This window comes from Aquarana catesbeiana, linkage group LG03 (genome assembly GCF_042186555.1).
Source record: "Aquarana catesbeiana isolate 2022-GZ linkage group LG03, ASM4218655v1, whole genome shotgun sequence".
Lineage (NCBI taxonomy): Eukaryota > Metazoa > Chordata > Amphibia > Anura > Ranidae > Aquarana > Aquarana catesbeiana.
The window spans coordinates 217,673,371-217,691,197 of NC_133326.1; the positions used below are offsets into that span (position 1 = coordinate 217,673,371).

A 17,827-nucleotide genomic window follows, 5' to 3' on the forward strand; every position below is an offset into this window, starting at 1 on the left:
AAAGTAAAAAATATTGTGTTTTTTTTTCAAACTTGTCACTCTTCTTTTGTTTATAGCGTAAGAAATAAAAACCACAGAGGTGATCAAATACCACCAAAAGAAAGCTCTATTTGTGGGGGAAAAAAATGCGAAAAATTTCATTTGGGTACAGTGTTGCATGACCACGCAATTGTCATTCAATGTGCGATAGTGCTGAAAACTGGCCTGGGCAGGAAGGGGGTGAAAATGCCCTGTATTGAAGTGGTTAAAGAAGATTTACAAAAAAAAAAAAAAGAGAAGGATTAGTTAAACCCACAAGTGCTGACTTTTGAAATTTAGAAATGCAGCAATTTTGGATTCGGATGAAATCACTGTGAAAAACTTTTTGAAAGACATTTTATATACAACTATATGGATGAGACCAAAATGAGGGACAAATGAGAAAAGAAGGACTTTGTGCCAAATCAGGGACAGTCGGGAGCTATGCCATTACCGTTGACAGTTGACATGCATGCCTCCTCAATCCATCACATCACTACTTATTTCCTTTGGCACTCTGCACAACCTCCTACACCTGCCTCTGTCCTCGTATACTCTGCAGAGATCGGGCACATGTTGCATACAATGTATTCCGCATCAAGCAGTATGACAGCGCTCCTCTGACACTGCATTACACAGCACAGCGCAAGACAACAATCCCCCCGTTCTCACTCCTATCTCATTCTGCAATTCACTTCCGTAAACACAGCACGTCACCGCCCACCTGACGTCACCTCCGCTCTGAGTGTAGCGGCGGGGAGATCAGGCAGAGCAGAGCGGAGCGGTGTACAGGCTGTGCTGTGTCTGTACAATGATGAGTGTAGGTAGCGGAAAGGTACTGAATGCACATTATGTGGAAGCCGCTTTCTACTAATTGCACACATTTGTTTTTTAGGGCTCTGCACAGAAGTACGTTTATACCAAGCTGGACCAGATAAAGGAAGGAACGGTGGTTAACCTGTATGGAGTGGTGAAGTTTTTTAAAGTGCCTTATCGCAGCAAAGGGACGGGTATGTGCTCATAGACCTATAAAGGCTCAGCAGGACATACACTTCTATTGTGTGCAATGACCGATAGATCGGGAGGGCTTTTCACAGCACAACAGGAGCTTAAAGTGGTCCTCCAACCACCTTTATAAAATGAAAAGTCAGCAGCCACAAAAACTGTAGCTGCTGACTGTTCATTATAAACAGACACTCATCTATCTAGGGATCCAGCGTTGTCCTCATCCGGCCAGTTTCTTCACTGGTCTTCGATCCCGGTACTGGCATGTTATCTTTGGGCAGCTTGTTGTGACTGCTTGTGGCTTCAAAGCAGGCTGTCCACTGCGCATGCACAAGGCTTGCTGTGCCTTGTGAATGGTCTGGCAGTCCTCTTGGACCTGTGACGTGTCCCTGAAGACTGAGGGCGGGCAGGTGTTAGAACTTCTCTGAGAAGCAGTGGCAGAAGGTACCTGTCAAAGCTAGGCGAACCCAAAAAAAAAAATGGAGGTGCCAAATATGACAGAGGAGGAGGAGAAACAGTGGAGCTTCCCCTTTTTCCGAATTAAAGTGACACTAAACTCAGGCTTAAAAAGAAAACATTCTGTTCAAGTATGTATTCTAAAAGTAATGGTGCACCAGGTATGAGTCTTGATGAAATGGTCTTCAGGCATCCAACAACTCCACTCCCCTCTTCTCTACCAAAATCACCCAAGAATCCTGAATGTGCTCCATCCAGACCCTGTAAAAGAGGGATAGCCAAAAAAGAATCTTTACTATATAGGGTACCAAGCAGAGCTCCTGTTTAGAAGCAGAATCTGCTATCCAATGTTTCAGCCATTTGGCTGCCACCAACTGCACCGTTATCCTAGAACAACCAGACCAGGTCCTCCGCTGCCTTGGCCACAAAATAAACTCACTTCAGCTTCTCCAATGATGACAGGCCTGCTCCCTGATTACGTGGCCCAACTCCTGAGACTACCCAAGCCCTCGTGACTCTGGTCACAGAGGTCAAAGCTACTGCCAGCCTACACGCAATACCAACTGCCAGATGGATCCTCTTTAACCCCATATCTAGCCTTCTATCCTTGACACCCCTAAAGGTTATGGAGGCATCCAGGGGCAAGGTAACATGACAAGGAGATACCAGGGTGCCGTGATGAGGCTCTGTGGCTTACGCATGTATTTGCAAACGTGTGCAGACTAGACCCCTGTTTTAACGCATACCGTTAGATAGGTTGATTCGGTTGTCAGCGGGCTGGTCGTTGAGTAAGCTTGGATCTTTCCTTGGATTTATCCTTGGTCTTGTTTATATCATATGTTGCCTTCCAATGCTGCTTGCTGCAATGGCCAGTTATAGGAGGGCAGTGGACACCTTTTTTGTATAACGTGACAAGCAAGTGTGCTATGTGGCATCAACTCCTGGCCCATTATCCCATGCATCTGATTCCTCTGGGCAAAGGATAGAGCTTAGCTAACTTTTTCTGGAGATAAACCTTCTTATCTGGCTTTGCCCATTCCTCTTCAATAAGGATGAGCTCTGGCGTGTTCGCACAGTCCACGTGCAGAGCCCGCCAGGAAGTCGGCATTGCGCTAATCACAGGTAGTGAGACATTTCCCGATCTCCGCAGCCACGCCAGGAAGTGCTGACTTCCTGGCGGGCTCTGCACGTGGGCTGTGCGAACACGCTGGAGCTCATCCTTACTCTTCAATCAACTCCTTAATCTCAAACATAATTGGAAAAGTAGGTAGAGCTTTCTTCAGATTGTGAAAATGCTTCCTAACCTTTTGAGGAGGCTGATCCAGTTTGTGGAGGATGCTCGGACTCCGAAGAGCAGTCCACCTCCACCTGCCCTAATTCAGGAGAAGACACAGGGTCCTGGACTGCTTGTGAAGGCCTAGGTTTTGCACTTGAAGATTTCCTTGAAACCTCTTGAACGTTCTCTGCCACTGCCTGGCAAATATACCCCTTCACCATCATTGACTCTGCCTGCTCACCTATAGCTGCATCTTTAAAACAGCCTTCACAGACCATTGGAGAAGTCATGGTTGGAGAACCGCAAGTCCAGCAACTTTGCTATGTCTTGTGAAGGAATGACTTGAGGCCCTTTGAGTGTGCCTTGGTCTCTGGTGTGGACACACTTATAGTACCAAGAAGGGGCACAAGGTAAGATGACCCTGCCTGCCACAATGTCCCAGGTATCCCCAGACCTGCCGTCACCTGAAAGTAGAACACAGTCTCCCCTAGCTAAACTACCATTCCTACTTGCCTCTGGCTGTCTCTTTCGGCACAGAAGGTGGGACTAACAACTGGAGGATGACCTCCGGTTTCTAGCAGCGTTACTTACAGTTCCAGGTGACGAGATCACACATAGGAACTAATATTAACCACTTGACGACCGCCTCACGCCGATGTACGTCGGCAAAGTGGCACGGACAGGCAAAATCACGTACATGTACGTGATTTGCCTTCCGCGGGTGGGGGGTCCGATCGGACCCCCCCCCCGGTGCCCGAGGCGGTCGTCTTTTGTCCAGCGGCGATCCGTGATGAGGGGGAGACCATCCGTTCGTGGCCCCCCCCCTCGCGATCGCCGCCGGCCAATGAGAACACTCCTTTGCTGCTGTATGCTAAACAGCAGCAAAGGAAGTGATGTCATCTCCCCTCGGGTCGGTATTTTCCGTTCCGGCCCGAGGAGAGAAGACATCTATGTGAGTGCACAACACACACACACACAGTAGAACATGCCAGGCACACAAAACACCCCGATCCCCCCCCAATCACCCCCCCCCCCCCCCCCCCCTGTCACAAACTGACACCAGCAGTTTTTTTTTTTTTTTTTTCTGATTACTGCATAGTGTCAGTTTGTGACAGTTACAGTGTTGGGACAGTGAGTATTACCCCCCTTTATGTCTAGGGTACCCCCCTAACCCCCCCTAATAAAGTTTTAACCCCTTGATCACCCCCTGTCACCAGTGTCACTAAGCGATCATTTTTCTGATCGCTGTATTAGTGTCGCTGGTGACGCTAGTTAGTGAGGTAAATATTTAGGTTCGCCGTCAGCGTTTTATAGCGTCAGGGACCCCCATATACTACCTAATAAATGTTTTAACCCCTTGATTGCCCCCTAGTTAACCCTTTCACCACTGATCACCGTATAACCGTTACGGATGACGCTGGTTAGTTCGTTTATTTTTTATAGTGTCAGGGCACCCGCCGTTTATTACCGAATAAAGGTTTAGCCCCCTGATCGCCCGGCGGTGATATGCGTCGCCCCAGGCAGCGTCAGATTAGCGCCAGTACCGCTAACACCCACGAATGCAGCATACGCCTCCCTTAGTGGTATAGTATCTGATCGGATCAATATCTGATCCGATCAGATCTATACTAGCGTCCCCAGCAGTTTAGGGTTCCCAAAAACGCAGTGTTAGCGGGATCAGCCCAGATACCTGCTAGCACCTGCGTTTTGTGCCTCCGCCCAGCCCACCCAAGTGCAGTATCGATCGATCACTGTCACTTACAAAACACTAAACGCATAACTGCAGCGTTCGCAGAGTCAGGCCTGATCCCTGCGATCGCTAACAGTTTTTTTTGTAGCGTTTTGGTGAACTGGCAAGCACCAGCCCCAGGCAGCGTCAGATTAGCGCCAGTACCGCTAACACCCACGCACGCACCGTACACCTCCCTTAGTGGTATAGTATCTGATCGCATCAATATCTGATCCGATCAGATCTATACTAGCGTCACCAGCAGTTTAGGGTTCCCAAAAACGCAGTGTTAGCGGGATCAGCCCAGATACCTGCTAGCACCTGCGTTTTGCCCCTCCGCCCGGCCCGGCACAGCCCACCCAAGTGCAGTATCGATCGATCACTGACACTTACAAAACACTAAACGCATAACTGCAGCGTTCGCAGAGTCAGGCCTGATCCCTGCGATCGCTAACGTTTTTTGGTAGCGTTTTGGTGAACTGGCAAGCGCCAGCGGCCTAGTACACCCCGGTCGTAGTCAAACCAGCACTGCAGTAACACGTGGTGACGTGGCGAGTCCCATAAGTGCAGTTGAAGCTGGTGAGGTGGCAAGCACAAGTAGTGTCCCGCTGCCACCAAAAAGACAAACACAGGCCCATCGTGCCCATAATGCCCTTCCTGCTGCATTCGCCAATCCTAATTGGGAACCCACCGCTTCTGCAGCGCCCGTACTTCCCCCATTCACATCCCCAACCAAATGCAGTCGGCTGCATGAGAGGCATTTTTATGTCCTCCCGAGTACCCCTACCCAACGAACCCCCAAAAAAGATGTTGTGTCTGCAGTAAGAGCGCGGATATAGGCGTGACACCCGCTATTATTGTCCCTCCTGTCCTGACAATCCTGGTCTTTGCATTGGTGAATGTTTTGAACGCTACCATTCACTAGTTGAGTATTAGCGTAGGGTACAGCATTGCACAGACTAGGCACACTTTCACAGGGTCTCCCAAGATGCCATCGCATTTTGAGAGACCCGAACCTGGAACCGGTTACCGTTATAAAAGTTAGTTACAAAAAAAGTGTAAAAAAAAAAAAAAATATGAAATAAAAAAAAATAGTTGTTGTTTTATTGTTCTCTCTCTCTCTATTCTCTCTCTCTATTGTTCTGCTCTTTTTTACTGTATTCTATTCTGCAATGTTTTATTGTTATTGTTATTATGTTTTATCATGTTTGTTTTTCAGGTGTGTAATTATTTACACTTTACTGTGCTTTATTGTTAACCATTGTTAACCATTTTTTTGTCTTCAGGTACGCCATTCACGACTTTGAGTGGTTATACCAGAATGATGCCTGCAGGTTTAGGTATCATCTTGGTATCATTCTTTTCAGCCAGCGGTCGGCTTTCATGTAAAAGCAATCCTAGCGGCTAATTAGCCTCTAGACTGCTTTTACAAGCCGTGGGAGGGAATGCCCCCCCCCCCCCACCGTCTTCCGTGTTTTTCTCTGGCTCTCCTGTCTCAACAGGGAACCTGAGAATGCAGCCGGTGATTCAGCCAGCTGACCATAGAGCTGATCAGAGACCAGAGTGGCTCCAAACATCTCTATGGCCTAAGAAACCGGAAGCTACGAGTATTTCATGACTTAGATTTCGCCGGATGTAAATAGCGCCATTGGGAAATTGGGGAAGCATTTTATCACACCGATCTTGGTGTGGTCAGATGCTTTGAGGGCAGAGGAGAGATCTAGGGTCTAATAGACCACAATTTTTTCAAAAAAGAGTACCTGTCACTACCTATTGCTATCATAGGGGATATTTACATTCCCCGAGATAACAATAAAAATGATTAAAAAAAAAAATATGAAAGGAACAGTTTAAAAGTAAGATTAAAAAAGCAAAAAAAAATAAAGAAAAAAAAAAAAAAAAAAAAAAAAACACCCCTGTCGCCCCCTGCTCTCGCGCTAAGGCGAACGCAAGCGGCGGTCTGTCGTCAAACATAAACAGCAATTGCACCATGCATGTGAGGTATCACCGCGAAGGCCAGATCGAGTGCAGTAATTTTTCCAGTAGACCTCCTCTGTAAATCTAAAGTGGTAACCTGTAAAGGCTTTTGAAGGCTTTTAAACATGTATTTATTTTGTTGCCACTGCACGTTTGTGCGCAATTTTAAAGCATGTCATGTTTGGTATCCATGTACTCGGCCTAAGATCATCTTTTTTATTTCATCAAACATTTGGGCAATATAGCGTGTTTTAGTGCATTAAAATTAAAAAAAGTGTGTTTTTTCCCCAAAAAATGCGTTTGAAAAATCGCTGCGCAATTACTGTGTGAAAAAAAAAAATGAAACACCCACCATTTTAATCTGTAGGGCATTTGCTTTAAAAAAATATATAATGTTTGGGGGTTCAAAGTAATTTTTTTGCAAAAAAAAAAAACTTTTTCATGTAAACAATTAGTGTCAGAAAGGGCTTTGTCTTCAAGTGGTTAGAAGAGTGGGTGATGTGTGACATAAGCTTCTAAATGTTGTGCATAAAATGCCAGGACAGTTCAAAACCCCCCCAAATGACCCCATTTTGGAAAGTAGACACCCCAAGCTATTTGCTGAGAGGCATGTCGAGTCCATGGAATATTTTATATTGCGACACAAGTTGCGGGAAAGAGACAAATTTTTTTTTTTTTTTTTTTTTTTTTTTTTTTGCACAAAGTTGTCACTAAATGATATATTGCTCAAACATGCCATGGAAATATGTGAAATTACACCCCAAAATACATTCTGCTGCTTCTCCTGAGTACGGGGATACCACATGTGTGAGACTTTTTGGGAGCCTAGCCGCGTACGGGACCCCGAAAACCAAGCACCGCCTTCAGGCTTTCTAAGGGCGTGAATTTTTGATTTCACTCTTCACTGCCTATCACAGTTTCGGAGGCCATGGAATGCCCAGGTGGCACAAAACCCCCCCAAATGACCCCATTTTGGAAAGTAGACACCCCAAGCTATTTGCTGAGAGGTATAGTGAGTATTTTGCAGACCTCACTTTTTGTCACAAAGTTTTGAAAATTGAAAAAAGAAAAAAAAAAATGTTTTTTCTTGTCTTTCTTCATTTTCAAAAACAAATGAGAGCTGCAAAATACTCACCATGCCTTTCAGCAAATAGCTTGGGGTGTCTACTTTCCAAAATGGGGTCATTTTGGGGGGTTTTGTGCCACCTGGGCATTCCATGGCCTCCGAAACTGTGATAGGCAGTGAAGAGTGAAAGCAAAAATTTACACCCTTAGAAATCCTGAAGGCGGTGATTGGTTTTCGGGGCCCCGTACGCGGCTAGGCTCCCAAAAAGTCCCACACATGTGGTATCCCCATACTCAGGAGAAGCAGCTAAATGTATTTTGGGGTGCAATTCCACATAGGCCCATGGCCTGTGTGAGCAATATATCATTTAGTGACGACTTTTTGTAAATATTTTTTTTTTTTTTTTTTTTTTTGTCATTTTTCAATCACTTGGGACAAAAAAAATAAATATTCAATGGGTTCAACATGCCTCTCAGCAATTTCCTTGGGGTGTCTACTTTCCAAAATGGGGTCATTTGGGGGGGTTTTGTACTGCCCTGCCATTTTAGCACCTCAAGAAATGACATAGGCAGTCATAAACTAAAAGCTGTGTAAATTCCAGAAAATGTACCCTAGTTTGTAGACGCTATAACTTTTGCGCAAACCAATAAATATACGCTTATTGACATTTTTTTTACCAAAGACATGTGGCCGAATACATTTTGGCCTAAATGTATGACTAAAATTGAGTTTATTGGATTTTTTTTATAACAAAAAGTAGAAAATATCATTTTTTTTCAAAATTTTCGGTCTTTTTCCGTTTATAGCGCAAAAAATAAAAACCGCAGAGGTGATCAAATACCATCAAAAGAAAGCTCTATTTGTGGGAAGAAAAGGACGCAAATTTCGTTTGGGTACAGCATTGCATGACCGCGCAATTAGCAGTTAAAGCGACGCAGTGCCAAATTGGAAAAAGACCTCTGGTCCTTAGGCAGCATAATGGTCCGGGGCTCAAGTGGTTAAAGCATAGGGGAGAGCCTGGATACCATGACACCTGGTCTGCAGTACGCCCATTAGGCAAGGTCAGCAACCATTTAGGCTGCAATATCACACCCCGGCATAAGTGCACTCCCAAATGAAGGATTTGTGAGTCTACCATCTCTGGAGAGGCTCAACCAGGATGGGAACCATAACTGTTATTGATGGATGAAGCTTCTGTTAGCTGTCCCAGAGAGAGGACAAAACAGGAACGCTAGGTAGTGGAAATCCTACACCTTCATCTCTTCTCAGGGGGTTGCCCTATGGGGTCACAGGGTGGAGCCAACACATGCATTGCTTAGGCTGACACAGTGTGCTCTAGGAAAAATAGATGACAGGTCCATTGAGTAGTGAATGTGTATAGATTATTTTTGAGGAATATTGCTTAGTGTCAACTTAAAGTTGTTTCTAAAGTATAGGTGTTTTTTTACCCTAACACATTCCCTGCATTAAAGTGCTTGTAAAGGATTTTTTATTTTTTAAACAAACATGTATATACTTACCTCCACTGTGCAATAGAATTGGGCTCCATAGGCTCCTGCTGCTGTCAGTCAAATCTTGAGAGGGGGGAGCAAGGGATGTGGCTGAGCTGCGCTGTGTGTATCTATGAATGCACACAGCCTGGATTGGGAGCACGTGGCTTGGTGTGGGGGCACTTGGAAGACAGGAGGAGAGGAGAACACCAGTGGGAGACAAACAAAGAAGAGGTAATGCACCACTCTGTGCAATATTGTTGCACAGAGCAGATAAGTATATCATGTTTTTTTTATTTTAATAATGACATTTACTTTTAATATTACTTTAAATTTGGTTTACATAGTTACATAGTCAGGTTGAAAAAAGACACAAGTCCATCCAGTTCAACCAAAAAAAATAAAATAAAAAATATCGTACAATCCCATATACCCAATTCAATACCCACAGTTGATCCAGAGGAGGGCAAAAGGCCCCAGCAGAGCATGCTCCAATTAGCTACAGCAGGGGAAAAAATTCCTTCCTGATCCCCCAAGATGCAATCGGATTTTCCCTGGATCAACTTTACCTATAAATGTTAGTACCCAGTTATATTATGTACATTTAGGAAAGTATCCAGGCGTTTCTTAAAGCAATCTGAGCTGGCTAGAAACACTTCTGGCGGGAGTCTATTCCACATTTTTACAGCTCTTACAAAGAAGAAACCTTTCCGTATTTGGAGATGAAATCTCTTTTCCTCTAGAAGTAAAGAGTGCCCCCGTGTCCTCTGTGTTGACCGTAAAGAGAATAACTCAACCCCAAGTTCCCTATATGGACCCTTTATATATTTGAACATGTTGATCATATCCCCCGTTATTCTCCTCTTCTCAAGAGTGAATAAATTCAGTCCCTCTAATCTTTCCTCATAGCTGAGCTCCTCCATGCCTCTTATCAGTTTGGTTGCCCTTCTCTGCACTTTCTCCAACTCCCCGATATCCTTTTTGAGAACTAGTGCCTAAAACTGAACTGCATATTCCAGATGTGAGGTCTTACTAATGATCTGTACAGGGGCAAAATTATATCTCTCTCTCTCTCTGGAGTCCATACCTCTCTTAATACAAGTAAGGACTTTGCTCGCTTTGGAAACCGCAGCTTGGCATTGCATGTTATTATTGAGCTTATGATCTACCAAAACCCCCAGATCTTTCTCCACTACGGATTCCCCCAGTTGTATTCCCACTAGCATGTATGATGCATGCATATTCTTCACCCCCAAGTGCATAACTTTACATTTCTCAACATTAAACCTCATCTTCCTCATAGTTGCCCAATTAGACAGTGCATTGAGGTCGGCTTCTAAATTGGAGACATCCTGTAAGGACGTTATTCCACTGCATAGCTTGGTGTCATCTGCAAAGACAAAAATGTTACTTTTGATACCAGACCCAATATCATTTATAAAGATATTAAAAAGTAAGGGTCCCAACACTGAACCTTGGGGTACACCACTGATAACCTTAGACCATTTAGAGTATGAATCATTAACCGCTACTCTCTGAATTCTGTCTTTTAGCCAGTTTTCTATCCATTTACAAACTGATATTTCCAGGCCTGTAGACTTTACTTAACACATGAGCCGTTTGTGCGGAACTGTATCGAACGCTTTTGCAAAATCCAAGTATACCACGTCCACAGCCACCCCTCTGTCCAAGGTTTTACTTACCTCTTCATAAAAAGAAATCAGGTTTGTCTGACAACTTCTGTTTCATGAACCCATGCTGTCTGTTGCTTAACCACTTCAGCCCCGGAAGGATTTACCCCCTTCCTGACCAGAGCACTTTTTACAATTTGGCACTGCGCCGCTTTAACTGCTAATTGCGCGGTCATGCAATGCTGTACCCAAACTAAATTTGCGTCCTTCTCTTCCCACAAATAGAGCTTTCTTTTGATGGTATTTGATCACCTGTGCCATTTTTATTTTTTGTGCTATAAACGGAAAAAGACCGAAAATTTTGAAGAAAAATGATATTTTCTACTTTTTGTTATAAAAAAAATCCAATAAACTCAATTTTTGTCATACATTTAGGACAAAATATATTCGGCCACATGTCTTTGGTAAAAAAAAATGTCAATAAGCGTATATTTATTGGTTTGCGCAAAAGTTATAGTGTCTACAAACTAGGATACATTTACACAGCTTTTAGTTTATGACTGCCTATGTCATTTCTTGAGGTGCTAAAATGGCAGGGCAGTACAACCCCCCCCCCCAAATGACCACATTTTGGAAAGTAGACACCCCAAGGAAATTGCTGAGAGGCATGTTGAGCCCATTGAATGTTATTTTTTTTGTGATTGAATAATGACAAAAAAAAAAAAAAAAAATTTACAAAAAGTTGTTACTAAATGATATATTTCTCACACAGGCCATGGGCATATGTGGAATTGCACCCCAAAATACATCTAGCTGCTTATCTTGAGTAGGGGGATACCACATGTGTGAGACTTTTTGGGAGCCTAGCCGCGTACGGGGCCCCGAAACCAAGCACCGCCTTCAGGATTTCTAAGGGCGTAAATTTTTGATTCCACTCCTCACTACCTATCACAGTTTTGAAGGCCATAAAATGCCCAGATGGCACAAACCCCCCCCCCCCCCAAATGACCCCATTTTGGAAAGTAGACAGCCCAAGCTATTTGCTGAGAGGCATGTTGAGTCCATGGAATATTTTATATTTTGACACAAGTTGCGGGAAAGTGACTATTTATTTATTTTTTTTGCACAAAGTTGTCACTAAATGATATATTGCTCAAACATGCCGTGGGCATATGTGGAATTACACCCCAAAATACATTCTGCTGCTTCTCCTGAGTACAGGGATACCACATGTGTGGGACTTTTTGGGAGCCTAGCTGCATATGGGGCCCCGAAAACCAATTTCACACCAGTTTCGCAGGCCATGGAATGCCCCCCAAATGACCCCATTTTGGAAAGTAGACACCCCAAGCTATTTGCTGAGAGGCATGGTGTGTATTTTGCAGCTCTCATTTGTTTTTGAAAATGAAGAAAGACAAGAAAAAATAATTTTTTTTTCTTTTTTCAATTTTCAAAACTTTGTGACAAAAAGCGAGGTCTGCAAAATACTCACTATACCTCTCAGCAAATAGCTTGGGGTGTCTACTTTCCAAAATAGGGTCATTTGGGGGGGTTTGTGCCACCTGGGCATTCCATGGCCTGCGAAACTGTGATAGGCAGTGAAGAGTGAAATAAAAAATTTACGCCCTTAGCCTGAAGGCGGTGCTTGGTTTTCGGGGTCTCGTACGCGGCTAGGTTCCCAAAAAGTCCCACACATGTGGTATCCCCGTACTCAGGAGAAGTAACAGAATGTATTTTGGGGTGTAATTTCACATATTCCTATGGTATGTTTGAGCAATATATCATTTAGTGACAAGTTTGTGCAAAAAAAAAAAAAAAAAAATGTCTTTTTCCCGCAACTTGTGTCACAATATAAAATATTCCATGGACTCTACATGCCTCTCAGCAAATAGCTTGTGGTGTCTACTTTCCAAAATGGGGTCATTTGGGGGTTTTTGAACTGTCCTGGCATTTTATGCACAACATTTAGAAGCTCATGTCACACATCACCCACTCTTCTAACCACTTGAAGACAAAGCCCTTTCTGACACTTTTTGTTTACATGAAAAAATATTTTTTTTTTTGCAAGAAAATTACTTTGAACCCCCAAACATTATATATTTTTTTTAAAGCAAATGCCCTACAGATTAAAATGATGGGTGTTTAATTTTTTTTTCACACAGTATTTGCGCAGCGATTTTTCAAACGCATTTTTTTGGGAAAAAACACACTTCTTTCAATTTGAATGCACTAAAACACACTATATTGCCCAAATGTTTGATGAAATAAAAAAGATGATCTTAGGCCGAGTACATGGATACCAAACATGACATGCTTTAAAATTGCGCACAAGCGCGCAGTGGCGTCAAACTAAATACATTTTTAAGAGCCTTTAAAAGCCTTTACAGGTTACCACTTTAGATTTACAGAGGAGGTCTACTGCTAAAATTACTGCCCTCGATCTGACCTTCGCGGTGATACCTCACATGCATGGTGCTAATGCTGTTTACATTTGACGCTAGACCGACGCTTGCTGGGGTGCTTTTTTTTTTTTTCTTTATTATTTTTTTGCTTTTTTTATCTTATTTTTAAACTGTTCCTTTCATTTTTATTTATTTTTTAAATCATTTTTATTGTTATCTCAGGGAATGTAAATATCCCCTATGATAGCAATAGGTAGTGACAGGTACTCTTTTTTGAAAAAACTGGGGTCTATTAGACCCTAGATCTCTCCTCTGCCCTCAAAGCATCTGACCACACCAAGATCGGTGTGATAAAATAATTTCCCAATGGCACTGTTTACATCCGGCGAAATCTAAGTCATGAAATGCTCGTAGCTTCCGGTTTCTTAGGCCATAGAGATATTTGGAGCCACTCTGGTCTCTGATCACCTCTATGTTCAGCTGGCTGAATCACCGGCTGCATTCTCAGGTTCCCTGAGAGCCAGAGAAAAACATGGAAGACGGTGGGGGGGCATTCCCTCCCACTGCTTGTAAAAGCAGTCTAGAGGCTAATTAGCCACTAGGATTGCTTTTACATGAAAGCCGACTGAAAAGAATGATACCAAGATGATACCTAAACCTGCAGGCATCATTCTGGTATAACCACTCAAAGTCCAGCAACATACCAGTACGTTGCTGGTCCTTGTTGGGCATATATTGTAAACTTTTTTTCTTTCTCGAACATCACGGGACACAGAGCCTCAGTAATTACTGATGGGTTATATAGGATATCACTGGTGATTGGACACTGGCACACCCTATCAGAAAGTTCAACCCCCTATATAATCCTTCCCCTTGCAGGGATACCTCAGTTTTTACGCCAGTGTCTTAGGTGATGGACATGTAAAGATGTCCTGTGCTGAGCTCCAAAGGGAATATCCCATATCCTATACTGGGGCAAGCCAGGCGAACCGGATCCAGGTTCTAGGCCGAATTGGATGGTACCCGGGCCTCGTGTCTGAAGAAACGAGGTTTTACCTGTAACGCTTCTTTTTAGAGAGCTGGACCCCGCATATTAGAAAATGGTTTTCTAGCCTAATTTCTAGCCGGGTGCTTTACAGGTCCAGAACTGGAGGATCCCCCTATCCGTAGGGGGCCCCAGTCTCTGACGGTTTTCTAAACGGAGCCCACCGTGAGAGGTGAAGATTGGGTCTGCGTAAACTGAACCCTGCGGCTGGATAAGGTAAGAGGAGATTCCACAGAATTTTTTAATTCTAGTAGGTTTTCTCCTTTAAGGTAAATGCATGCTATGCCTATTGTGACCACCGGGGGCTGCCAAGAGCACAAACCTTGTCATGCTGATGTCGGTCTCAGTGTTCATGCTTCACAGCGTCTCCCGGCTCAAGGTAGGATGGATGGGGGGATTTCTCATGTTTGGATGTTTCCCCCCCCCCCCAGGCTAGGGGGAGGCCACAGGGGTCTAGACAGCGGTTATACCGTTCGGCACCGCCGTCCCCACCGCCATTGCCGTTTTTAGGCAGGCCCTTCACTACCAGCCTCTCTCCCTCCTCCCCCTCCCCCAGCCTTCCTCCATATTGTTTCCGGAGGGTCGGCCAGCGCGGAAAGCGCTCGTTTTTTCGAAATACGAGCGGGGGGGGCGGGACGTCAGCACAGGTGCTTAGACTCCCACTCAGGCCAGCTGCAGGCTATTAAAGCACTCTGTACAGGTGCACACAGCCTTTGGAGGGACACAGAGCTGACGGTCGCATGTAAGGTGGGACACAGGCATTCTCCTAGGCAGCATTTACTAAGTAACACCAGACTGAGCATTGGGTAGCAGGGCTTTTAGCCGGACTACATCGCTCAGCAGTCAGTGTTCATTTTGTGATACCTCCACCTTGTTGCTTTGCACTATGGGTAGAAGAGGTTCAAACACCCCCAGAACCAAAGACACTAGGGGATCTCGTTCAGGTTCTGAGGACCGCCTGTCAGCAGCATCCTCCCCCCCAAGGGGCCAGGGACGGCTAGCCAGGGAGAGCCATTGGGGTCAGGGGCTATACCTGCCTCCGGCACGTCAGCCCCTGTATATATTACACAAGAGGTTTTTTCCTCAGCTATTAATGGTTTAGAGGAAAGATTAATGGCTATGATTACGTCTTCACTTGGTGGAAGAAAACGCACTAGGCCTTCCTCTGTTTCCCAAGACCCTCAGAAAGAGGAGCTCAGGGATAAAGGAGACGAATCCCTCTGAGGATCGGGATGGGACAGATGATTCCTCTTCGGAGGAATCAGGTAGAGAGGGACCCTCTGCGACTTCCCAAGAGGAGAAAGTCTTAGTGCAGATCCTTACTGGATTGGTCCGCTCCACATTTAAGTTGCCCGTACCTGAAACTGTTAAAGAATCCTCTTCTGCTTTGGGGTCACTGAAACCGTCTCAAGCAGCACAGGCTTTTCCTGTTCATAATTTACTTGAAAAGCTCATTTATTCTGAGTGGGATCACCCAGACAAACGTTTTTTTCTGCCGAGAAAGTTTTCAACACTTTATCCGATGAAGAAAAATTTATTAAAATGTGGGGAATACCGGCTATTGATGCCGCCATTTCCTCCGTAAATAATAGTCTGAGTTGTCCTGTAGACAATGCTCAGATGTTCAGGGATCCTGTAGAAAAGAAGATGGAATCCCTATTGAAGGATGTTTTTTCCTTGGCAGGTTCAGTGGCTCAACCTGCAGTTGCAGTGATTGGAGTCTGTCAATACCTAAGAGACCATGTTAAGCAGGTTATCAAGGTATTACCTGAACAGCAGGCCCAGGGGTTTGCTAACCTTCCTGCGGCCTTATGTTACGTTGTTGACACCATCATAGATTCTATCGTGCAAACCTCTCATCTTTCCCGGGGTTTGGTGCATATACGTAGAATCCTATGGTTGAAAAATTGGTCAGCCGAAGCACCATGTAAGAAGCTCTGGGCGGGGTTTCCATTTTGTGGTGAAAGGTTGTTTGGAGAGGACTTGGATAGCTATATCAAGAGAATCTCTTGTGGGAAAAGCACTCTTACCTGTTAAGAAGTAGAGTAAGCGTCCCTCTTTCAAACGGACTCTCTCCCCAGCGCCTGGGGCTTCAGCCTCCAGGCAGTCTCGACGGCCTCCTCCGTTTGGGCCCAGGGACAAAAGTCAACTCCAGGGACAGAAGAAGTCCTGGGGGAAGAAGCCTACTAGGCAAAACACTAAGACCTCTGCATGAGGGGGCGCCCCCGCTCGCTTGAGTGGGGAGAAGACTGCGGCAGTTCTCAGGGCTCTGGCAGGAGGATTTCCAGGACAGATGGGTAATCTCCACGGTAACCTTTGGGTACAAGCTGGAGTTTCAGGAATTTCCCTCTCCTCGGTTCCTCAGATCAGGTGTTCCCAGAGACTCAGAAAAGAAGCAGTCGCTCCTTCTAGCGTTAGAGCGACCTTTGTCGCAGGAGATCATTATGATGGTTCCCGCAAAGGACCAGGGATTGGGCTTCTATTCCAACCTTTTTACGGCCCAAAAACCAAATGGGGATGTCAGACCCATTCTGGTTTTAAGGGAACTGAACCGATTCTTAAGGATTCAATCCTTCCGCATGGAATCAATTCGGACAGTATTCTCCACCCTGCAGGGAGGAGAATTTCTGGCATCAATAGACATCAGAGATGCATATCTGCATGTGCCCATTTTTCCTGCTCCCAAGTTTCTGCGCTTCGAGATAGGAGGGCGCCATTTCCAGTTTGTGGCTTTGCCCTTTGGGATAGCCACTGCACCTCGAGTGTTCACAAAGATCTTGGCTCCTCCTCTGGCCAGATTAAGGGCTCAGGGTATAGCTGTCATAGCATACCTAGACGACCTGCTCTTGATAGACCGGTAGCCTCTTTGAACGCAAACTTAAGGACCACAGTCGGGTATCTGGAACACCTGGGTTGGATCCTCAACTTAGAAAAATCTTTCCTAAAACCAGTAAGAAGACTGGAGTATTTAGGTCTGATCATAGATACAAGCTGGGAGAAAATATTTCTACCCCAGGCAAAGATCGCTGCTTTAAGAGAGCTGATTCTGGCAGTCAGGTCCAAGAAGGGTCCTTCTGTCCACCTTTGTATGAGACTACTAGGGAAGATGGTGTCTTCATTCGAAGCAGTTCCCTATGCTCAGTTTCATTCAAGAATGCTGCAACACAGTATTCTGTCGACCTGGAACAAGAAGGTTCAGGCATTAGACTTTCCAATGCACCTGTCGCATGCGGTGCGTCAGAGCCTCAATTGGTGGCTCATACCGAAAACCTGCAGAAGGGGAAATCCTTTCTACCGGTTACCTGGACGGTGGTAACAACAGATGCCAGTCTGTTAGCTTGGGGAGCAGTTCTGGAACAGTCTGCGGTTCAGGGGATATGGTCCAAGACAGAGAGGACCTTACCCATCAACATTCTGGAGATCCGGGCGGTATATCTAGCCCTAAAATCCTGGACTCTCAGGATCCAGTCCGACAATGCCACAGCAGTGGCTTATGTCAATCATCAGGGAGGCACCCGAAGCCGAGCTGCTCAAAAGGAGGTGAACCAGATCTTAGTCTGGGCAGAGATGCATGTGCCATGCATATCGGCAGTTTTTATTCCAGGGATAGAGAACTGGTAGGCGGACTATCTAAGTCGCCAGCAGTTACTCCCAGGGGAATGGTCTCTACACCCCGAAGTCTGTTGGGCCATATGCCAAAGATGGGGGGTCCCAGATGTAGATCTCTTTGCA

The 17,827-nt window shown here is 45.0% G+C and overlaps 1 protein-coding gene across 1 annotated transcript in view; it reads left to right on the plus strand.

The window, feature by feature from the left end:
- The first annotated feature begins 736 nt into the window (after positions 1–736).
- POT1 (protection of telomeres 1) overlaps positions 737–17,827 on the plus strand; it is a 144,148-nt gene continuing 127,057 nt past the window's right edge. The window contains exons 1-2 of the mRNA XM_073619764.1: positions 737–838; positions 914–1,028. Of these exons, the coding sequence (XP_073475865.1) occupies positions 830–838; positions 914–1,028 (124 nt within the window). The 5' untranslated portion in view covers positions 737–829. The remainder of the gene's footprint in view (positions 839–913; positions 1,029–17,827) is intronic.